The sequence below is a fragment of the Hakea prostrata genome, chromosome 8 (assembly GCF_041222555.1).
Source record: "Hakea prostrata isolate BN-2017 chromosome 8, UWA_Hpros_2, whole genome shotgun sequence".
Lineage (NCBI taxonomy): Eukaryota > Viridiplantae > Streptophyta > Magnoliopsida > Proteales > Proteaceae > Hakea > Hakea prostrata.
Window position 1 is genome coordinate 48,585,599 of NC_142607.1, and position 24,874 is coordinate 48,610,472.

General features: G+C 38.7%; 1 protein-coding gene, 1 long non-coding RNA gene and 1 pseudogene across 5 annotated transcripts; 1 reads left to right on the forward strand and 2 right to left on the reverse strand.

The window, feature by feature from the left end:
- Positions 1-295: 295 nt before the first annotated feature.
- On the reverse strand, positions 296-11,890 carry LOC149008328 (uncharacterized). 3 transcript variants are annotated; one of them, XR_016175128.1, is made up of 5 exons: positions 11,575-11,890; positions 5,985-6,346; positions 5,671-5,803; positions 3,167-3,278; positions 296-1,592 (listed from the first exon to the last, which is right to left on the reverse strand). It is a non-coding gene; the product is annotated as an uncharacterized LOC149008328 (long non-coding RNA). The 3 variants fall into 3 exon arrangements; XR_016175127.1 differs by having other exon boundaries at positions 296-1,587; positions 5,671-6,346; positions 11,575-11,698; XR_016175126.1 differs by having other exon boundaries at positions 5,671-6,346; positions 11,575-11,698.
- Positions 11,891-11,933: 43 nt separating this feature from the next.
- Positions 11,934-15,350, forward strand: LOC149008329 (uncharacterized). The gene is made up of 2 exons (XM_089166262.1): positions 11,934-12,439; positions 12,536-15,350. Coding segments are annotated over exons 1-2 (327 nt in total). The 5' UTR covers positions 11,934-12,113; the 3' UTR covers positions 12,537-15,350.
- Positions 15,351-15,730: 380 nt separating this feature from the next.
- On the reverse strand, positions 15,731-18,993 carry LOC149008330 (P-loop NTPase domain-containing protein LPA1 homolog pseudogene; annotated as a pseudogene). The gene is made up of 3 exons (XR_016175003.1): positions 17,740-18,993; positions 16,668-16,993; positions 15,731-16,561 (listed from the first exon to the last, which is right to left on the reverse strand). The product of XR_016175003.1 is annotated as a P-loop NTPase domain-containing protein LPA1 homolog pseudogene (transcript).
- Between the last annotated feature and the right edge of the window lie 5,881 nt (positions 18,994-24,874).

The following is a 24,874-nucleotide window of genomic DNA, read 5'->3' on the forward strand; positions in this document are numbered from 1 at the left end:
GTACGCTTTATAAGGTAACATATTAAATGTGACTAGGTAAGAGAATTTAAATGGAATAATTTTTAGGAAATAATTCAAATTTACCACATATTTGCATCAGATTAGGATAGGCATCAAATTTACCAAAATTATTGCATAAAAATACTCAAAAAAAATTAGGGCGAAATTTCTATAGGGGGCGAAATATCGCCGAGATATCGGCGTAATTCAGTAATTGTGGGTAGCGAACCGGGCGAAATATCCGAAATTTCTTTCCTTGCTTTTGAGAGAGGAGTAGAGTAAATAGAGAGCAAATACACAGGAGAGAGGGGGAAAATTCCTTGTTCTTTTCATTAGTTTGGTCTATTCAAATAATACTAAGGGAGAAGAAATTTTCACTTATTCTTACTTTAACCAGTTTGGTCTAAGGATTCAAAGAAAAAATTTCGGTTATTGTTTCTTCCACCAATTTGGTCTAAGGATCAAATCTTCATTTATTGTTATTTTCACCAGTTTAATCTAAAGATTCAAATCAAATCAGGTAGGGCATATCTGCCGGGAATTATTCCAAATTTTACCGATCTCAACAAATTTTTTCATCAATTCCAATGGATTTAACAGAACCAACAAAACCCAATTCATATCCACTTCCTCATCTTAAAAATCTCAAGGGCTGATTCTAGCCAGCAGAGAGGATTGTGTTTATCTTTTTTGGTTAGAAAACCAACGAATTTCTAGATAAGAAATAATAGAAATGATCACAAGAGTACAAGCTAATTGTCAGTGTTCCTTGTTTTGCAACATTAATGGTGTAGCACCTGCTGCCAAAGATCGAAACTCGACTGTCGGCAGCACTGAAGTTGAAGCGCCTGTTTTACCCAGTCATTGATTCGTACATATTTTCACTTTTGAGATACAAACAACAATTATAATCAGAGCCTCTCATTGCTGCAAAAACCATGTGAGAAATATGCAATAGAACATGGCTAAAACCTTTGCCATCTCACTGTCACTTCGCCTTGCTTCTTTTTCTCTTCCTAGCAAAATGCTCAAAGTCCCCTTACCCCAGCTACTTTTATATTTGGACATTCACTTCCCAACTGTGGCCACAATAATACTCCTTACACACTTGTGAAAGTGATCTACAATCCATACATCATGGACTTCCCAGATGGTCCAACAAGCATATGCAGCAATGGCAACACTTACTGCAGATTTTCTAGGCAAGTAGACAAATAAAATTGACCACATGATCCAAAACCACAGAACATTGTTAGTGGTTCATGCACATTATGGCTAACAAACTGGGGAGAGGAGTGATTACATCGAAATGAGGGGAGGAACTATTCTAAATGATCTACAAAAGAATTTAACAAAATCATTATCCTCATACTAGTTGTTTGTCATTTGCTGTAATGTTTGTTTTAGTTTCGTAGCTAATCACTTTGACCACCCTTTTCGATCTGATTAATTTTTTCCCCCATGGTCTTTAATTGCATTGCATTTCTAGGTGTACCTGGTGTTCCGAGTCTTTCAGTGGCTAGGAACAAATCATGCCTCTGGATTGACTGACATCCTCCAAGAAATAGGAACTACATTGGCAAGAAACTACACTGCAACAGGAAACAGTGTCAGTATAGAGTTCAGATTAAGGCATTAAACTTACATAAGTAGAGATCTCAGTTTATAATATTTGAGACGAACATTTTAATTATAAGGAGGTTCTAGGAATTTCTTATGCAATGGGTTTATCATGCAGGTGATGAATTTAGCCCTGCAGGTACAAATTAACTTGTTCCAAGAAACTGCTAACTTCTACCTACCAAACAACTTCAAAACCAAAGATGAGCTCCTGCAGTACTTATCCGAGTCCATTTTGCATCGTACGCATAGGCAGCAATGACTATATAAATAACTATCTTTTAACAGCACAATACAGCAGTAGTCACCCGTACAGCCCTGAACAATTTGCCCAACCTACTAAAGAACTCAAAACAACTTTGCAGGCAACAGAAACACATTGACCATTCTATTGAATAAGCCTTTCTGTTGAGAGTTAAGCTAAATCCTGGTTATACAATGGTAGGACCTTAATAATCTGGAAGCAAGGATTCAGCTCAACCTTAACTGGATGTACACCGGGCATAATAATTAGAGAAAATATTACAGGTGGATGTGCAGAGCACGTAAACCAGTAGGTATAACATTTACAATGAGGCTTTCCCAGTATGATACAAGAGCTGAACACCAGTCCTGAAGGCTTAACCTTCATCCAACACAACAGGTGAACCTGCCAACAGCAGTTCATTGCTTCAACAGCTAAATACCATGTACCCTAACAAATGTGCAGCAGCTTCTGCTGAAACAGTAAGGCACTGCACCTCAATGGACTTTGCCTGCAACTTGTTTCTTTTATGCGATACTGCAGCATGTACTCTATTTTTGTACTTTTTCTTTGAAATTGGATTGACTTAATAATTTGTAGCTGTATGTCTAACATTTAATAGCAACACAGCATAAATCGAGTTGAAAAGCGATTTTAATTTCCCATCTGGACCCACAAGAGCATGGCTGTGATGTGAAGGGTAGGTGTTAATTCAAATGAATTGCTATGTAATTTCCCTGCAAGCCATGACATTCCATAACAAAATGATCCCCAATATTGTCAGCTTAATGATGGCCTGATACCCCAACCGAAAGAGAAAAGGCCAACCATTTAAGTTTGGGTGCATGTAACCTGAAACAGTCATTAAAGAATATAAATGGATTATTTGTTGTATGTACAGAGTACAATAAGAATGTTTCCTTTTGCGCAACCTCTGACCTACAAAGATAGTCCCCGCCCCCTTTTTTGGTTGTCCCAAATTTTTTGTCCCTCTCATGGATTAAATAATGACCTACCATGAATTTTACTATTTTTTCATCTTGCACTGATCACCACATTCATTTTTAATTCCCATCTTGAAGAAAGCTTACATGGGAAAAAAATGGACGAAAAATATTAAGAAGTAAGGCGTTGTAGTGAAAAATGGAAAAGTATTTCAGTGGGAATGGTCATTTTGGGGAAGATGCACTACTTGACAATCAAAAGCCAGGTGAAGGCAAGGAAAGGCAAAATGAGTACAATAGTTTTCTCATTAGTTCTCAACTTGGAACTTGAAAATATCAAAATGGGCTAGTTTCAAACCTGACACAAATTGATAAATCAAGCATGCTTGAAGAGTTTCATACTAAGCCAATGGAAATAAACAGCAACTACGAGCACTGGGAGTGTCAAGGGAACCAATAAGCAGTAGTACCTGAAATAGAAGATGTCAGAATACATATGCAAATACATGTGCATAAAGAGAGAGTAAAAGAGTGTGCATCTGTGTGTTGCATACTCACACACATACAAAAGCGAATGCACGTGTAAAGAAAACAAAGTCTGGCAATAAGTAAAATTCGAATGAGAGGTCGTCACAAAGCAAAACTGAAACAATATTTTTAATTTTCATACTAATTTGAGGTAAACCAGTTTTAAGAGATGCATGGTTTACAAGAAGCAGGTTTGTTGGGTAAAATCATATTGAAAAGGGTCATGTTTGAGGACTACGAGTAAACAGAAGAAGCAGTGTCATTAGACTGACTGTTTTTCATTTGTTAGTAATGATATTTTCTTAATGCAGCAAGTAGTCCAGCAGGTCTAGAGATTCAATGGAAATATCTCATACAACACATTATGAGAGATGAAATTTTGTGGATGGTTAGACCTCAAACGGACATTGACCAACTGGCAAAATAAATCTTTGAAAACTCTTTTCATATAAAAAAAAAGCTTTGAAAATCCAGTGAAGACAAGATTTTCTAAAGGGAAATGGATAGTTTATACAGGGGTATATACCAACACATGAAATTAGATGATGTGAACACTGAACAAAAAAGCCCCCTGGCTTAAACCCTAAGTGGGGCCCCAAAGAAGGATCAAAGAAGCCTCCATAAAGTGGTTGAACCCCACAAGAGGGGAATTTTGGGCATTTTAGCCCTTAATTTACTCCTGAAGTTAATTTAGAATTTATTTCAGAATTTTGTTAAGTCAGTTTGAGTCCAGTTAGGATTTGTTTTGAGTATTTTATCTTGAGTTGAGTTGTTTGCTTCAATCTTGAATTATCTAATTAGCATGTGTTTAAAAGATAACTTAAAGTATGTTAGTGAGCTTCCAATCTAAGGGTTGAAAACTCGTAGTAATTTTATTCATTTTCTTAAGTGTTGATAAAGAGTCCAGTTCTATATATAATGGGACCCATCAGTAAGGAGATCCCAGTTTGAGTAAGTCTTATTTTCATGCTATAAATAGCCTTTTCATGTAAGTTATTTTCAGATTTGATGAATTAAGAATTTAAATTAATTGCCTGACTGTTGGGAGGGTTCCTAAGGGGGGGACCCTGCAGTTGTCTTTGAAGCTTTCTAATTCAATTCTAGCATTCCATCTTCAAGCTCAGAAGCATCAGTCAGCAACTCCAGCAAGTATTTAAGTCCAAGAGCCCCAGCCCCCATCTCTGTCCACAAGCCTTCCTACACCCTCCCCTGCCTTATGCCACCTTCCCCAGCCCTTTCCCCCTTGTCTGATCTAGACCAACCCCCCAACTCCATCACAACTCACTCCTGCCCCTTCCCCTTCAATCTCCTGCAGCCCCAGTCAGTTCCTCCAACCGGAGAGTCCCTCCCCCTTTCTCCTTCTTCTCCACTGCCTCCAAATCCCAACCCCATTAGGATCCCCTATTCCCTGCTCTGTTTAAACCCATTCTACCCTCATTAGAATTGCAGAATCCTCTAGGTATCAGTCCTAACACTAGTTTCCCCAAAGCAGTCCTATTTTTTGGTTTTTAGAATTTCGGCACTCCATCTTCTTCAAGAAAAATCTGCAGAATTTAGAGAAATTCCAGATAAATCTTAAACACCTAAACTCCAGCCCCTACTTTCTGAAATAACTTTTGAATTGCACACAGCAGTAATCTCAGATCTGAACTGCAAGACAACCAACCCTAGACCATTCCCAAACCCTAGCCGAAACCCTAGCTTGCCCTAAAATTCAAAATTCAAATCTGAGTTTCAAGAACCGATAAAATTCGAATCTGAAAATCATTCTCATCAGGCTTGGATTGTTATCTATCCTTTGCTGGAATTTCCTGGGCAGCCACATTCTAGGGAAATTCCAGTTTTACCCCCAACCCTAGATCCGTGGTTACATCAGTAGATCTGAGTTTGAAATTAGACATCTGGCCAGCCTAGATCAATCTCTGGATCTCTACACAGTTGAAGTTTCACATCAACTTTCCATGTGGCAAACCTGGTGCTAGTAATGAGATATCCTCTAGACTTGCTTGCGTAAAAAAACATTGGTCCCAGGATTCTCAATGAAAATGGCCAATGGTCTATGACCAGCAAACATGCATATCTTCTTAAACTAATAGGAAGAATTGAAAATTAAACCGAAAGAGGAAAGGAAAAGGGACTTCCACCCCTGATGTTTGTATGTCCACTTTGATTTTAAACAATTTCACATTATTGAATACACTAAAAATAATCAAACACTGAGGAATAAGAGCCAAAAGAAAATTTTAAAAGGATGTCTGTCTACATCTACTTAGAACCAGTCATCAAAAGTATTTTGTGCATGAAATAAACAATGGCAAAGAAATAAATGAATACCTGTCATTTTGAATGGCTGAAACGATCTGATTTCCAGATTGTGGGAGGAGCTTGGATAAGATAGCAGCATAAAAGAAACCCAAGAAGGAGACCGAACCAAGCAAAACAAAGATCCAACCCCAGCGTAGATCCCCTTTAATTTATGCAATTTCACATTATTGAATACACTCAAAATAATCAAATACTGAGGATTAAGATCCCCGTAAAAAAAAAGGAAAAAAAAATTAAAAGGACATCTGTCCACATCAATTTGGAACCGGTTATCAAAAGTATTTGGGGATGAAACAAACAATGGCAAAGAAATAAATGACTACCTTTCATTTTGAATGGCTGAAACAATCTGACTTCCAAATTGCAGGAGGAGCTTGGATGAGATAGCAGCATAAAAGAAACCCAAGCAAAACTAAGATCCAGCCCCGGCATAGACCTTTTTAGGACTAAAGAACTGGTATGGAGTTCACATATCCAACACATCAAATTCCTACATTGACCATGAAAGAAGGAAAGACAATCTCAAACATACACCCTCATCTGCATGCAGTGATCAAACCAAGTACTTGTTTGAGGATTCAGTGGAATAATACGGACTTCTATCGTCGTAAGAGTCAATATCCCCTGTAGACATTAAAGGGTTTTGATACCACAAGGGTGGTCTTTGAATGGCAATATGATCAAACTGCAACATGAATAAAAACGAGGCACTTAAAACTCATAAAATAAAAACATAAGGATTATAACTTATTAATGCCATGACATGCAAGTATATCCATCTTCAGGCTAAAACTCGTAACACAAAACCTCAGTTAATATTAGATGTAACATGCAAGTAATTTTAAAGCACTGGGAGGATCAATTTAAGTTTTCCCGTGGTGGCACTTTGTAGCCTTACATGAGCCTTTTCAACCATTTTTTTCAAAAATCCAAAATAGCACGAAGAAAGAAAAGGCGATTGATAGCTAGCTGTTGAATTGAGCCCATACTTTACCCCCCCCCCCTTCTTTCTAACATTGTCTATGGCTTCAATCGAGCCTCCGAGTGTATCCCCCTTTGGGAGGATAACCGTTCTATCTCCTCTTCCACTGTGGGTCTTCCTTGGGGTATTGATGGGGACTTCAACATTATCCAGTATTCTCATGAGCATGTTGGAGGCTCTCCCCCTGACCCTGCCACAATTGATGTTTTCAACTCATGCATCGATGCCTCTTGTATTTCCGACCTTCGTTGGTCGGGCTACCCCTTACTTAGCAAAATCGTCAAGTAGGATCTACCAAAATTGCTTCTAAACTTGATCCCTTTCCTATCTAATGATTCCTGGCTTTCTTGCTTTCTTGCCTCCCACACTTCCTTCTCCCATTCTAGTCTTTCCGACCACTCCCCTTGTCTCGTCCATCTTCTTCCCCCTGCCTCCTTTGGTCCCAAGCCTTTCAAATTCTTTGACGTGTGAATTTCTAACTCTTCCTTCATTCCTATAGTCAAAAAGGCTTGGTTAAAGCCTGTCCATTGTCATTCCTTCCCCCTCATTGCCTTTGCTCACAAACTCCGCAATACCAAGGATGATCTCCGTTCTTGGAATTCCTCCTCGTTTGGTAATATCTCATCTAGGGTCTCTTCTTGTAGATTGGACCTCTTATGGGTTCAGTCCCTCCTCCAAGATGACCCTTTTAACCCTTCCTTGGCAGAAGATGAGAAGGCCCTCTCCCTGGATCTCTCCTCCCTTACCTCCCAAGAAGAAAGTTTTCTCTGCTAGAAAGCTAGAATCAAATGGCTTGAGCTTGGTGACTCTAATTTCGCTTATTTTCACCAATCGCTTAAAGCTCGCCACAACTTCAACTCCATCCCTTTCCTCCTCGCCAGTAATGGTACTTGGATTTCTAATCCTCCTAGCATCAAGGTTGAGGTCATCTCCTTCTTTTCTAGTCTCCTCTCCCCCCTCCCTTCTGGCCACCTCAATAAATTCATTGACCCTTCTTCTCTTGCCTCTCTCCATGCTATCCCTTCCCCTGATAAGATTCTCTTAGCCATCCAATCCCATAAAGTTAATCGAGCTCCTGGGCCCTGATGGCTTTAGTATGGGTTTCTTCCTTACTACTTGGAATTTTATCGAGGAAGACCTTGTACGTGCTATACGTAGCTTCTTCTTTAACCCGTCTCAACTCTCTTCCATCAACCAAACCTTCCTCTGTTTCATCCCCAAAAAGCAGGGAGCCTCCTCCCTTTCGAATTTTCGCCCTATCTCTCTTTGTAATCTCCTTTACAAATTCATCTCTAGGATTCTAGCAAATAGACTCAAAAAGGTTATGCCTTCCCTTGTGAGTTCGAACCAACCCGCTTTCATCTCTGGCCATAGTATAGCAAATAATATCCTCTTTTATGCGGAGATTGTTTGTGGATTTGACAGATCCTCCCACTCCCCTGCTGCCCTTCTTAAGGTCGTCCACAAAGCCTTTGACTCTATCCATTGGGATTCCCTCCTCCCTTTATCCATTGGATTGAGATATGCATCTCCACCCCCCACTTCTCCATTATCCCCAATGGCTCCCCTGTTAGGTTCTTCCCTTCTGGTGTTAGTATCCGCCAAGGATGCCCCCTCTTTCTTTATCTTTTCTCCTTGGCCTTGGAGGTTATCTCCCGCATCCTCCAATCTAAAACTGACCAGCTTCTCATCTCCCCTATTACCAAATGCAAATCCCTTAATCTCACCCACCTTACTTTCGTTGATGACTTAATGATCTTCTCCAAAGCCGATCACATGTCCATTTCCTCCATTCTCTCAGCCCTCTCCCTCTTCGATTCCCTCTCTATCCTTAGGGTCAATCTTAACAAGTCTACCCTCTTTCTTTCTGGTGTCTCTGATCAGTTGTGCACCTCCTTCCTCCATCTCACGGGGTTCAAGCCAGGTTCCTTTCTTGTTGTCTACCTAGGTCTCCCGATTATATCCCTGGCAAACTCACTTGTCACGACTGCTCCCCCATGCTAGACCATATCCGTAAGAAGCTCCAACTTTGGAAAGGCAAGCTCCTCTCTTTCGCTGGTAGAGTGGTGCTCATTCGCTCTGTTCTCCAATCCTCTTATCTCTATTGGTGTGAAATTTTTTCCATCCCTATATCTACCATCCACGCCATGGAGTCCCTCTTAAGTGATTTCCTTTGGAAGGGTCCGGAAGCCACACGCTTTATTCTCCATGTTAGCTGGTCGACCATCTGTCGTCCAATTTCCAAAGGTGGCATGGGAATCCGTCAAATTCTTGATGTCAACATGACCTGTCTCCTTAAATTAATTTGAAAATTTGCTTCCAAGCATGATTCCATCTAGGTTAATTGGGTCTACTCTTATCTTCTCCGCTTCGACTCCCTTTGGACCGTCCCTATGCCCTCCAACCCATCATAAATTTGGAGAAAGCTTCTCTTATTGAGATCGTGTGCTCTCCCTGTTATCTCAACCTCTATCTCCACTAGCTATACCACCTCTTTTTGGCTTAACCCGTGGCATCCGTTGGGCATTCTTTTCACCTTGTTTGGTGCACGTGCTATTTATGACACCCGTATCCCCAAATCCATCCACCTTTCCACCTTCATCACCGATGGCTCCTGTGCCCCTCCCCCCACCCAGTCTCACACTGGTTTCGAATTCTCTTCCCTCCCTTTTGAACTCCCCTCTTGATCTCACTGTTTGGCTCCCGTCCCCAACTAAAATCTTTTCCACTTCTTTAGCTTGAAAACTTCTTCGTACCCCTTCTCCTAAGCCCCCTTAGCCCCCTTTGGCTAGGTTTAAAGGCCACATTCCCCGTCATTCTCTCACCCTCTAGAGGACCCTCAACCTTGCCCTCCCAATCCTTCCTCATTGGCCGCCACATCCCCGCTAGCCCCAATTGCCTCCGATGTTGGAATGGCTCAAAAAACCTTGAGCACCTATTTTTTTTCTTGCCCTTTCTCTAGTCCCCTCTGGGGAAAAGCCCTAGCTTCCATTTGGCCCCATTCAAAGCGTTCTTTTGGCTTTGCTCAAGATTAGTCTTAGGTTTTAAGAAACTTTTCTAGCTCCTCCATCTGTGACCGGATAGGTAAGGTAGTCTTCTGTGCCACTATCCACCATTTGTGGTGGGAGCGCAATTTTGGAAGATGGAAACCCAAATCCCGCTCTTTAGATATGATTTGGAATGCCATCTATTTTGATGTTTCGATTAGACTCATTTCCATTCCCCACCCCCTGGTTGATGATACCCCAAGGAACAGGCTCATTGTTGTCTCCTAGGGCCTCAGATCTTCCTTCCGGCCTTCTTCTTGAAGGTTGATTTCTCTTGTACCTTCTTTGTTTTCAATTTCATTATTTATTCATCCAAAAAAAAAAAAAAAAGATCAAGTCTCTCAATGTATGCTTTTTGTTGACGTTATTGCATTGATGGATTAGACAAAGGCAAGGAGTATCAACAAGTTGGAATATGGAGAAAACCTTAGAATTAAAAGGTTTTAAGATAAGTAAAACAAAGACAAAGTATATATTGTGTAACTTCAGCTGCAATAGGATGGCTAATGAAATGGCAAAAATAAATGAGAAACTTAGTAAAGTGATTATTTCAAACACCAGGGCTCGATCATAAACAAGGAAGGTGACAAAGCAGATGGTGTTGCACTAAAATTAAACGCAGGTGAAGGGGAGCGGCACAAACAGAGTGTACCACAAACAAAAAACCCTAAAACTCAGGGAAATATACAGACAATCATACAAGACGGTATGATGTAGTGGGATGGACATCTAGGAAGTAACAAGGACATATTGAAAATAACGAGAGACGAGGATAAACTCCCTAGTTACAAGTAGAAACTAAACTGACAATGGATAGAAACTAGGATTCATAAAGTTGGAAAGGTTTTCAAGTCTCTAAGCCTTTCAGCCAACTCTCACTCCTTTTCAATCCAATTTCTTTAAGTAACTAGGTAAACCTTCTAGCGCTCATTTACTTTGGTTGCCAACTTTTAAAATGACTCTATCAATTCATAACAGGACAATTGCGCCCTCACTTAAAGGCTAGAAATAATTGACAATAAAAGAATTGTTCTCCCCCCACCTTGAAGATTGGCTCTCTCTCTCTCTCTCCATTGGTCGCTCAAATTTATCAGGAGGCCAAACCACCTTGAGCCTGATGGCTATTGAAAATGGGAAGACTGTTCAAGCCAACATACTATGTAAATCTGGTGGGTAAGGAAAAGTCTACATGTAGGATTTAGAAGATTTGACCTCTTCCCAGCCAACATACTTATGCTCATATGCTAAGAAAATATGTTCTTCCTCACTTGTTTTTTTCTTCCCCCCATAAATTAGAAACTTAAGTAAGATGGGTTTGTAAGTAGTTACCCAATCAAAAGAATGAAGAAGAAAAAAGGTTGTTATACTTTATGGAACACGGCAGAGGCAAAATATCAAGAAAGGAAGAAGAAAATAAAAGGAGTACAGCAACATTAAATGTCAGATAATTTCCTTAGATTCAGAGAAATGTTGGAAGGAGGGTGACGGCGTCATAAAAGGCTCTTCAATTTCACTCAGATCATATTGACGAAAGTGAATATGGAGGAATAGAGAATGGTAGAATTGGCGCCAATCCTTCAGGTCATGTATGCATGCAAAATTCAAAGCAGACCTGAATCAAAACTGACAATTTCTTTTATAGTCTTGGTTTCAGAAAAGCCCAATGCTAGATCATAACTAATTAGACAGATTAAAAATAAAATCAAGCCGATTAATTGAAACCCTCAGCTTGAACCAACCTATTCTTAAGAGTCAGTTCACGTTTCAAATTTAGTTTCACATTATCTAAACTATGGCTACAGCCTCATTAGAGAGAGATTGGGGGAGAGACGAGACGCAACCAACAACTTAAAACAGTAAGAGGAAGAATGTCTCAAGTCTTACCTCAGGTGCAGTGAAAAACGATCAAACAAGGCAATATCTCGCCCCAAGTTGGAATGCAAGTGTCGCCAGATGAGACTTAGAGAGGAGAAGAAGAACCAGTTTGAACCCTAAGCATATCGACAAGAGAGACCTCAGAGTTGCAGTGAATTATCGGGCACAGTTTCTTTAAAATTGTTTTTGAAAACAGAGAAGCAACTCGGACATGTTTCGCAATCACCGGTTCATTTTGTCCGTTTTTCTAGCACACAAAAACGAACCAGTTTATTAAAAACAATTCAACTGTTTTCTGTTCTCACAGCACACGAAAACAAGGAAAACGTTCTCTGAGAGAGTTAACAAACGCACCCAAATAAAACCCTATCTTCTATTCTCTCTGTTCTTGTCTGCGAAGTATGAACTACGAAGTAAACTGATGTGAAGGTATTTCGGTGGGTTGACTCGGAGATAATAGCCGGCTTTGTGAGTCGATTCTCCGAGTTTTAAAGCACAGTTGAGTCTTCTTACCCAAGAAAAGGACTTGCAGAACTGTATCTTACAAAATGGCCACTGAAGAGAAGAGAGAAGAAGAAGAACAGCAAATAGCGAAGTTGTCATCACCAGCGGAGTGGAAGGGGAAGGTAGAAGAACAGTATCGGAAGATCAGAGAACACGCAGAGACTTATCCTTACGTTTGGGCTTCTTACGTCTTCGTCTATGGTGGACTCGCTTTATGGTCCACATATAGATGGAGAAAGCTTCGGAAAACTGAGGACAGGGTTCGAGTTCTTCAAGAGAGACTCCGAAAGCTTGTTGAAGCTGAAGAATCTGCAAACTCAGCGGCTACATCTGTTGATAAATCAACGCTCGATAAACCCTCAAAACAATGGTAGCGTTTTTATCAATTTTATTTTGATTACTCTGTGTTGCATATTTTATTTGGGTCTGTGAAGAGAATTCATTGGTGGGTTTTTTCGTGAAACAGACAATGCGGATTTGAGAAGATGAGGTCTTGAAGTTATTCGAAATGCGAGAATAGTTTGAGAAATGGGTAGGACCCGATTACGATTATTTGTAAAAGAGATTTTCACAGTTTTGTTTTTCCTCGCCCTTCATTGAATTGAGAAGGTTGAAAAGGTGTTGCAGTTTAAAATGTTTGTATTCTGTGTTCATGTTGATCCCATGGTTCACTGAAATTTAATAAACAGCATAACTTCAAATGGCGTTTGTGTTATTCATTACCCACTGAAGTGAAACTGGTTGGGATATTGATATGTACCTTCATACCTGAAAGCTTGAACTTCTGTGCCAAGAAATTGTTACATGATTATGGTTTCAATGATCTCTATCAGTTGGTAACCAACATTGTATAGTTTCTTCAAGTGACTGTTCTTTGCCTTTATGATCTTAACATAAATAGTCTTCACTTATGTTTGACAGCCTAATGCTGATGGCACTTTTCCATTCAATTTGATCAATCTGCTTATATGAGTTATCATGAGTTTATACATTAATCATGCATTGATGTTGACCTCTCAATCATTTCAATGGACTTGAAAAAAACTCTTTTTTGTTATGCATTTCCAACTCTTCTGGTTTAGCATGTACTATGAAGTAATATATCTTGCCTCTTTCAGCTGCAAAATATTTTTAATCTCAAAGCAGAACTGTATTTAAGAAACTAGAAATTGTCAAGAGTTTGAACTCTCAAATGATATTGTATGCATCAGAAAGAGCCAAAGCATAAATATTTTAGAATCTTATGCTATATCAATTCAAATGAGTTAGCCCCTTTAGGTAGATTTTGTAGTTGAGAAGGTGTACTTGAGCTTTGATGTGTAGTTCTTCAAGTTTGCAGCATATCTGGTAGGGGAAATCATATGAGGACTTGTTGTGGTTATCCCTCCTAGAAGAAGTATTTGCATATTGTTGGATCTTTTGTGCTTGTGACAAAGTATGCACTCATAAAGAACCCAACTGAAAGATGAAGAAAAAAATACACTCTTGCTATAAGATTGTTTTAGTATACACTATTTTCCATCATAGTATACTTGTTTTTCCTTTGTTTCAGTGTCACCATGTCTTGTTCCAAATTTTTGGATTCATTTCAGTGTTTGGTATTTCTGTATTTCATGGCTTTCAAATTAGGGATGAATGTGGTGAAAACCCAAGTCTTGATAGAAATCATGTAAAATGATGATTAACTTCTCACTAAACCTTTATTTATGATTTTCCCATGCCATAAAGGGTCTAGAATCTTTACTGGATCCTTTTCATTCTTTGATGCCTTCTACTTGAAGTTCTAACAATCATTATTGATTGCCTCATCTGTTATATGCATATGAAGGATTGGCCTAGCAGGTGATCCTCATGGGATCTTCCTGGTCCCAAAATTCCTACTGGCGCGTAAGCGCCTGCTGGGGATTGTTTTCATCCTTTATTATATAACTGTGGAGTTTAAGTAGGTAGTTACTGCCTGGTTGACTCCTAGCAATTGATGAGTCCTCCTCATGGGATCTTCCTGGTCCAAAAATTCCTACTGGCGCACAAGCGTCCTGCTAGGGATTGTTTTCTTGCTTTACCATCTGGCTTATTATATAACTTGTGGAGTTTAAGTAGGTAGATACAGCATGGTTGATTCAGATTCTCACCTAATATTTATATCTGCCCATTGTCCTGCAAGATCCAATTAGTTGTCTTGTGAAAAGTTCTACCTCAGAAAACTCTGGAACCTTGGAAATTTGAATTTGGATTCCATCATATATCAATTGAGCATATCTAGATAATAACTTAGGCTTTTAGTTGTCTTGGGAAAATCTCACCTTAGAAAACCTTGGAACCTTGGGAGTTTTTCAAGCATTTCCACCTAATGATTTAAGCTTTTAATTTTGGCTTAAGCATTAGTTGGTATTGGTTTCATCGAGTCGCACTGCGTTATAATAAATCTTGTTAGTCACTCAAAATAAGTGGAACATATGTCACATGTATTACCACCCAAAGTGGAGCAGCATTTGATGGGGAAGTGTTGGAAAAACCCCAGGCTGGAAATTCTATGAGACCTTGAATGACATCATAGTTCATATACCAGTTGGATAACTCTGGTCAATAGATTAGGCTTTTAGGTTAGACACTTCAACAGCGTCTTGTATGTCGTCCTTGCCAACTCATTTGTAATCATGATAGCAGAAGAGGAAAAAGAGGATATGTTGTCTTCTAATTCATTCCTCTTAACCAGAATTGGTATGTCCTGCTGCTGATGCATCTGTTTCATCTGTGGAATGTGGTGGCTGCATTTCCATTGCCCTATTGCCTTCGCTTATATATTATTGAATGTGCCTTCTTGACCCTCTTAAATGCCACCAAAAGTAGAAGGCTATGAGAAGTGAAACTGTGAAGAACCAAGCAGAAAGGTGGGCCGAGAGAAGCTAAAACAGAATTTTGGAAGCTACAAGGATACATATGTCGTTACACAGTGATGCCTTACTCTGTTTCATTCTGTATTTCTTCCTTTTTCCCCCAAGATCCTGAGTTGTATGTTTGAGACAATAGACTCAAGCATTCATGTATTGGTGTGAATTCTTTTGAGTAATATCCTAGAAATTCCTGGGTTGATTCTTTATTAACAATATTCCAGGCACAATTGTTTTTTTCCCAGAATAACTATGCCTCCAATATTACCATGATCCTCCTTTGGAGTTTGGATTTTAGACCTTTTTCTTTTGGGTGGGGGGTTCAAAAGGGAACTCCCTTGGAGTTTAGATTAGCTGATCCCTTTTATTTTGGATTCGAAGCAAAGATCAATGGGACAAAAAGTTCAAATATTAAATTAAAAAAAAAAAAAAAAAGGTTTAATGATATGTAATTTAACAGTCTGTTAATCAAACTACCCAACTATTTTCCCAAAAAACTGGTATCAACATGTTTACTAAATGTATCTGAAGCCTTTGATTTAACTTCCGTGGTTCTTATGTACTATAAGGCCTTTCTGGTGAAATGTAAAGGTTCAATTATTTAAAAATAATAATAAAAAATAAAAAGTGAAAACCCAGTGCTGAAGGCTTCAGCAAAACCAGAGTTCGGAGGGCTGCTGAAAATATTGTTATTATAGAATCTAAGTAAAATGTTAGTTACATTAGATTCTTTTTTTTTTAAAGTGATAACAGAAGTTTCATTGCTTAAACCAAACATGTACAGAGATCAGCTTCCTTTACATTCGTTAGAGGGATGAGAGAGTCTTGAAGTCCTAGGCTGTAGGTGGCAAAACATTAGTCCCAATTGGAAAGTTTATTTACATAAAAAAGGGGAAAGGCCAGAACTCTGATTGAATGGGATGTACAAGAATTATCACTCCAGAACCTGCACATGACCTATTAATAGCCTTACACTGTACATGTTCATCAAGGATCTGTGAATGCAGAAAAGAGTATATTAAGTGTACTTGCCATTCAGCAGTCATACCTAATCACAGATCCTTTTGAATACCCCTCCCAAAAATTGCTCCTCTGCCATTTTTAAGGACTTGAAAGATACATAGGTCCGTCTTGATTGAGGACCTGAGTTTTTGCCTAAAAAACACTTGAGCATAGTGCCCGTTCAGCAGGCGCCCAAAATATTTCCCTTGGAGCTGCTTTGAGAGCTTAAGCAGTTGGCAAGAATCAGCAAGAAGATTGATGGAATGATCCTGCATTTTCATGCTTGTAGCATCATCACTCATCCCTTCATTTGTGAATGTCTCATGCTCTTCACCAGATAGTGGCAGTGGATCAGCAACGGAACGTTCCATCTGGTAGAAACAAACTAACATTTCATGATATGTTCAGGCAAAAACTGGTTGGAAGTTGTGGGTGCTTGTTTTAACTAACATAGCTCTTCAGAAGCAATAGAAGTACTATAACCTCATCTGCACTCTCTCCAATTGCATCACAAATAATCATCTTTATCTTCTTGAAAAGCCTCCTCCTCACTGTTGAATGCAGCAACTTCTTCCGCAAGCTGATTAAGGTATGAGATCCTGATGTGATCAAAAGAACCCCGAAATGAAGCGCAGAAGGGTATCAATAAAATGTCACAGAACACAGAATATAGAATGTGGATTGCTGCAAATGAAAGCAACTGACCTTTCTGTATGCATGAGGATTTTGTTTAAGCTGTCAACATAGCTGTGAAGCCAATGTTTAGGCATCAGATGCATTTTTTTAGATGGGCGCTTTATTTTGGTATACCCCTCAAGTCACCTTATTCACATTGATGCCACGAATGCTATGGCTGTCAAACCAATAAGGGTACCATGCTGGCATCTTAAAGCATGCACCATGAATTCTTTGAACAGGAAAAATGCATATGAAACTATTCATTTAGAAGACATATCTTGAAGATAACTCAGGTTGGAGTTCACTGTATATCATGCGCTGGCCTGCAATTGCGTGAACTTGTCAAGATCACCCTGAATGAGAAGCTAACTTGTTTGGTAAAACTATCCATGTAAATCTAAAAACTGTAATTCAGAAACGTACATAAAGAAAGTGGGAGAAAGGTTCAGAATCAGTAAAATGGTAGGCATTTCACAGCACCCAAATTTTTCTACCAATACCCAAGGCTCCATCTTTAGGGTTCTGGGGAATATATTGTGTATTATAAAACATGGGATGAAAAGAAGATAGAATTTCGATTTCTTCCATATTATATGTTGCTTATAGGCGCAACAAGGAGATAATTTCATCCCCTAATGATTCGTTCAAGCACTTCTCTTATGATTTTTCTAAAACAGGCAACTATGAAAGGGAAAAGACTGGGTATTGATGTAAAATGGAATAATCCATCATCTTCATCAGTTAGCAAAAAAAAATTTTGGTGCGGTATTTCATTGTCAACATTCAGAAAGCATTTACTTCTTTCAACAATGTGATTATAAAAGCCAAGTTACGCTTTTCCCTTTAAAGAAATTTGCCTCGAGTCAAATCGGTGCAAGCTGCAGGTCCACACAAGAACTCTGTTAATATATGTTCATATATGACCACAGACCATGGCCTCTGTTGGAATATGCAGTTATAATGGAATTAGTTCTTAAAACAAAGCAAGCAACACATCACTGTGCAATCATTGAAGGCTTTATATAAGGAATTCAAAAGCCTTATGCCTGTTTATATCTACCATTCAGACAGAAGAAAGACCATTAAGAAGCAAACATACCTCCTTTGCGTGCACTTCATGTTAACAAGATGAACTTGATAAAGAAGGAACCTGAGACTTCACTTCACCCTCTTCCACTCCAGAATCATTTAAACTGCCCATGCAGCTTGTACTTTCTGTTCCATTAGGCCAAGAAGCTAGCCCAAAATTACCAAATCGTATAATAACAGGCTCTACATCATAAACTTGGATGGGACCCTATATTGGATTCCCAATCTCACTGGTAGTAGCACTAGATCTGCATCCTGAAATGGCCATGCTTTGGAAACTGAACCATCAGAATTTACGATAGCCATGTAATGCTGCAACCACCCTTGTCTTTGTATCAAATGGAACTCCTTCTGAACTGATAGAATTTGCATCTATATGCTTGCTGTATTCCTCACCACTTTTACAAGTGTTTGTAGCTGCAGCATCGAAGGAAGCCCCCCAATTGTCTCCTCCTCAAACAGAAAAATATTGTTGAGTAAATAGATGCCACACTTTGGTCCATATTGGGGTTGTTTACCTTTGGAACCAAGTGCTTGTCAGCCTTCCTGCACAAGTAGTTTTGTATCGTACATATATTGCTGATCTACTTTACATACTTATTTTTTGAAGGATCCAGGGTCATATATTTCTCTTGAATAGCAATTTCTGTGTGCTTTTCCTCATCTGAAATGTATGTGAGGAAAGGAATTATTGAAGGATGCTTCCTCATAAGCCTCATCTGAAATACAACAAAGATAGAGAATAGAATCAGGAGCCAGCGTACAAGAAGCAAATGCTGGAAGGTGCACCCCCCCTACTGTTCTTAAATGTACACCCTCAACCACTACTGATTCTTTGCGCACTTCCCAGGCCTTGATTAGGTTGTCAAGACTAGCAATAATCATTTCACTTTGTGCCTTGCATCCCTCGATTGCCAGTACCTTGGAACCAACTAGCTCAGTGGTGAGGTTGGATTCAGCATCTTTTTCATCAGAACTGTTCACTTCTGTACATTTTCCATCTGCTTAACCTGCCTCTGAGAAGATACAGGCAGTTGCATCAACTGATCCTTGAACGACTCTTGCTGATTTCAAACCATCCTGGCCATTCCAAGGTTTGTATAACTTTTTAGCTTCATTTTCCCTCTTCGTTTTGGCTACTGCTACGGGATCCAGGAAATTCCCCAGCATGATAAGTAGATGCAAATAATGGGTTCTCTTCTTCATCAGAAAAGCTCCTCATAGTATTACAAATAGAATCAGTGGAAACTATTGTAATGCCAAACCTGCTTGCCTGCACATTAAATAGAGGTTTATAACCATAAACACAAGTAATGCATGACTTGAAGGATGAAAATTGTAGATTCATTTCAGATTGAGATGCTGACAACAGAAATTTCAGCTATTAAATCCACAGACAAATAAAACAAATCATAAAAGTGATTGACAAGAAGCAGAAAACTGCTTGTTGGAATGGGGACAGAAACAGTACTAGTAAAGTTGAAAGAGTTGACTTCCCACATCCACCAGTTCCGCAAAGCCAAACAGATTCGTTCTGTTCACAAAGTCTATGACAATGAAGAAGAAACAAAAACACAAGTTACATGGAGAAGTCTGATGTAAAGACTGGACGGCAAGCCATTTCCATCTTATAAACAAAATCCCAACTGATCCAACAAAAAGTTTTACCTGAACCAATCCTATATTCAAAATGTAAACTAACAAATTCATTTCAGACATATCATCCACATGATCAATGAACACCATCTGAGAAGTTGACCAACACAATATGTGATTCAAGTACTTGCATGAAACTTGAAATAGAGGTTCCCAGCTAGTCATGGAGACATTACATTTGACTCTTTTTCACCATAAAACCTCAAAATTTTCCAAGACAACGTACTGGCCGCCAAATTTCTAATTTTTGCCTTGTATTAAGCACAAATCAAGCAACAAAAGTAATATCCAGAGTGGAAGCTGTTGGCATCCCAGATAATAGACTGTAAATTTGTAATTTTGCAGCATGTAATATTAAATAGCGAGGTTTGTTGGTCCTTTGTTTTCCAGACATTATAATTGTCAAAAACAGTGTGAGATGAATGTTACTGGGGTCTTGTCTTCGAAGCAATGATTCTGACAAGCTTATGTTTTATCTTCATCTCAAGTCATCAAGCAGATCCCGTGTGATGGATGGATACAGTTATCCTTTGAAGACACAGTTTGCCAATGGCAAGACTTCTCTGTATGTGTCCAACAAACTTCCAAGTTTTTCAATTCTGTGATCAGTAGTTGGTGATTTTATTTCATATTGAACAGAAAACTTAAATTTTGTCTTTTTCTTACATGCAATAACAAATTAGTCCATGCATCTCTGATAAAGTAAAAAAAGAACTACAGATTAAGGAATCAATTGCTACAAAAGAACTAGTTCTTGCTATGCAGATGAATCAGAACTCAATCAATCTCTTGGTCTGTCCTGATATACTACAAACCAGAGAAGACACCCCAAAACAAGGAATAGAACTTGGAAGAATAAACTTAATAAGATTGAGGTACCATGTTAGAGAATACGAATACTGGTGAACTAAAAGAAACTAATATGATGACGAAATAGTTACAGACATCCACATTCTTTCTCCTAGGTTGTGAAGATGATGATTGGAATAAAAGAACAAACAAAAGGAGATTTTGAATGCCTAATTTGCTTGTTATATTATGCTACCAGAGTATCTTCTACACTTATCAAGCATCTACTGTCAACTGGAGCAGGAAAAAGTACCTGCAGCCAAGGATTATATCTGGACGTTGACTTGGTCCTACATAATGATATTCTTCAAGACAATTGCATATGATATCTAAAAATTGCCACCTCTCCAACATTATAGTTGCTTTTTTCTTATAGTTGTGATAACCGTCATCATTTTTTAATGTGAATAGTTCCTTTGTCATTTGCTTTTGACAAAGTTCATTTCCAGAAGTTCCAACACGCTGCAGTCCAGAAACAGAACTACCTTTCTCTTCAGTGTCGAATGTTGATTCCAAGTTTTCTCCCTCCAAGATGTCAAAAATGCATCTGCTTATCTAGTGAGATAAGTCATAAAGTTGTAAATATACAGATTAAAGAAAGGATACAATTACTTTAAGTTTATGAAAAGGTCACACAAGTCTTCAACCAGTAACGCAATGGAAAGCAATTAACTGATGCATACATAAAACTTCAAGCATGATCTTTTTGTCTTTTATTTATTTTTTGGCTTGGGACCATAGAGAGGAGAAAGATATTAAAAAAGTCTATCAGAGACTGGTATAAGGTTATTAAAAATTAAGGAATGGAGAAATTCACATGCAAAAAATAAAAGATCTGACAATTCTATCTATACCTGGAAATGCACCTTGCTACTTAATATTCTACTTTGGTGCCGATCAGATAAATAATATACCTGGTTAAATAATAATTTAACAAAACAGACTCCAAGGGGTCCCTGGAGAAACAGAGGCAGGAAAGCCCCTCAACCTTATGGTTACCTATCCTGTAAACATGTTCTAACAGATACATGAGCTTATCCAGTCAAAAGGATACACCTATAGTCCCTAGGTTAAACCACTCCTGCATATGGTGCATTAATTGCAAACGACTCCAGAAGCTCTTTTTAATTTTCGGGTAAGGAACAAATTTATTCAAAGAGGCAATTGAAAGACGGCTTTTTAGCAAGAATTAATTCCTAAGAACCCGTAGTAGAAAGTGGCCACTCGGTCTTACTTGCCAAATTAAGGGCATCCTAGGCTAGGCAATAAGCAAGTCCATTACAGTCCCTAAATACAAGAACAATAACTTTATACATGAACTTGTGAGGACCTCAAGTAGAAAATGGAGTTTCTTTTCAAAGATACAACAACAAGAAGAAGCCTTGTCCCAACTATATGGGGTCGGCTACATGGATTCTTGCCTTCTAATCAGCTCTGTTTGAGGCCATGCTAGATACAAGGCCCAAGCTATGTGTATCCTTTCTCATCACTTCTCTTAATGTTATGTTAGGTCTGCCCCTAACTCTTCTAATTCCTTCAATTTGTATTATATCACTTCTCCATACAAGGGCATTTACAAGCCTCCATTGAACGTGGTTGTGCCACCTCAAGCAACTTGCTTGTAGCTTATCACTTATCGGAGCTACTCCTAGAACAACTCTAATATGATCATTTCTTATTTTATCCTTCTTAGTTTTGCCACTCGTCCATCTTAGCATCCACATTTTTGCTACATTGAGCTTATCTATATGATGTTTTTTAACAACCAAACGCTTTGCACAAAACATCATAGCTGGTCGGACGACGATATTATAGAATTTTTCTTTAAGCTTGAAAGAGAAAAACATCAATCACACAATACCCCGGATGCACCTCTCCACTTCATCCACCCTATTTTAATTCCTTGGGAAACATCATCCTCAATATCACCTTTTTTATTTATGACTAAACCACCTAAAACAATCGCTTTGAGGAATCTTTTTATGATCAAGTTTCACCACCTCATCGTCCGCCCGATCATGACCAAAGTTACAAAGTAGATATTTTGTCTTCGTTCTACTTAGTTTAAAACCTTCTGATTCTCCAAAGTTGCTCTCCGTGATTCTAACTTGGTATTAATCCCTACTCAAATCCCATCTATCAACACAATATCATTAGCAAAAAGCATACACCAAAGAACCTCATCTTGAATCTCTTTGGTTAATTCATCCATAATAAGTGCAAATAAATATGGGTTTAAAGCTGATCCTTGATGCAACTCAACTGTAATTGGGAATTCACTACGTTGTCCTCCCACCATTCTTACACTTGTCATTGAACCATCATACATATCCTTAACTGTTGAAAACATGGACTGAGGTTTCTTAATTAGAAAAAGATTATGTTTCCTCATAAGTCTAGAGTTTTATTTCTATATTTCCTTTTCCTACTTAGTATAGGACTTAACTAGGTTGTAACTATAAATACCCTATTGGGGTCTTGTGAATAACTAACTTTTAGATGAGCAATTCCTCACATTACAAAATGGTATCAAAGCAAGGTTTTGTTTTCATCCTATAGAGGTGCTGTGTGAAAAAAATATTTGAAGTCGCTATTCACTATCATAACACGGTTTTGTTTTCATCCTACAGAGGTGCTGTAGAAATTTTTTTGAAGTCGCTATTCACATGTTTTGTTTTCTTTTCGGATACCTTGGAAATGTATATTGGTGATTAAATGCATGTATAAGAAAATTTTATCTAAGGAGTCTGGTATTTAAGTGGACCGGTTGTGTCCCTTTAGTATTTCCTGGAAACTTTCCTAGTGTACTTTGATTCAACAATATACCAATTGGAGGTAACCTGAGGAGATACTTTTCACGTGAATTAGTGGGAGTAATTTTGAAAATATTTCAGGAGACTTTTTCGTAAATTTTGAAAAAGTTCAGGGACTTTTTGAATAATTTCTCCTTACGATGATGGATGATCCCATATCTCATTTATCTGGTACATTTGAAGAGTCTCCCATGTCTTCCATTCATAAGGATCGTGAGTTTTCTCCGCTTCAAATAACCACTGTGAAACTTAATGAGACAAATTATCTTAGATGGTCTCGTTCAGTTTCTCTCGCTATTGGTGCTCGTGGTCTTACTGGCCATCTTGATGGAACTTCTACCAAACCTTCCACACCTGGTATGCAACTTTCCAAGTGGTATACAGATGAATGCTTGGTCATGGGTTTTCTCATCAACTCCATTGAATCTAGCATAGCAGAGAGTTATCTCCTCCTTCCTGATGCGACAACAATTTGGAAAGTTACTAAAGATACATACTCCAGAGTTGGCAATGATGCACAGTGCTTTGAAATTAGATGGAAAATCAATCAGTTACAGCAAAAGGATCTTCGTCTTTCTCAGTACTATAACACTCTTCGGGGATATTACCAGACTTTAGATTTCTATGGGAAGTTTACACCAAAGAATGCTGAAGATGCTATTGCCTATCAACAATGGGAAGATAAACAGAGAGTTTATAATTTTTTGGCAAGATTGAATATAGAATTTGATCAAATTCGCGCATAGATCCTTTCTAGAGAGCCTTTCCCTTCTTTGGCTCAAGCCTATGCCATGGTAGATACCGAGGACAGTCGAAGGACAGCTATGGTACATACTCAAACATCTGATAGATATGCATCGGTGGCTGGTTATAGCAATAATAAATCTAGTTCTGGTAATTTTCGCCCTCCAGTAAAGTGCGAGTATTGTGGAAAAGAGCGTCATACAAAGGACAAGTGTTGGAAGTTGCATGGACGTCCAACAAATTCCCGTGGAGGAGGTAGAAATGGAATCAAGTGCAACAATCAAACATCTGCAAATCAAGCCAGTTCTGACACCTTGAGGACTCCAACACCTCTTTCCTCAGATGAGCTCCATCACCTTCGCCAATTGATGTCCAGACTTGACTCATCTTCTTCAATACCGACTTCCAGTACAAGTATAGCCTCTGTCATTGATCCCTCTGTTGATCCGCAAATCCCCACAGGTATTTTTGGTTGTCACAATGTCAATTTGACTTATCCCTCCTGGGTAATCAACTCTGGGGGAACCGACCATATGATAGGCTCATCTACTTTGTTTCATACTTATTCATTTATCCTAATTGCTCGGGACGTTCGAACGGCTGATGGGCTCTCTTCCCCTATCGCTGGGAAAGGATCCATTATATGTTCGCCTTCTCTTACCTTACCTAATGTCATGCATGTTCCTAAGTTTTCGGCTAATCTTTTATCTATTAGTAGCCTTACTCGTGATATGAACTGCAAAATAACTTTCTTTCCTTCTCATTGTGTGTTTCAGGGCCTGGAAACAGGGCTTACGATTGGCAGTGGTAGACAAAAAGGGGGGCTTTACTTAATGGATGGGTCCCCATCAGTTCTTTCTACGGTCTCTAGTTCCACCTCCCCTGCACTTTTTACCTTATTACAGTGGCATAATCGTCTTGGCCACGTTCCTTTACCTATTTTGTCCAAATTATTTCCTGATTTGATTAAAAGGTGCAATTTAAATGATTTTTATTATGAGGCATGTATTTTGCCAAACAGACCAGGCATGTTTACCCTATTTCAGATAATCGTAGTAAAATTCATTTTTCAGTCATTCACTC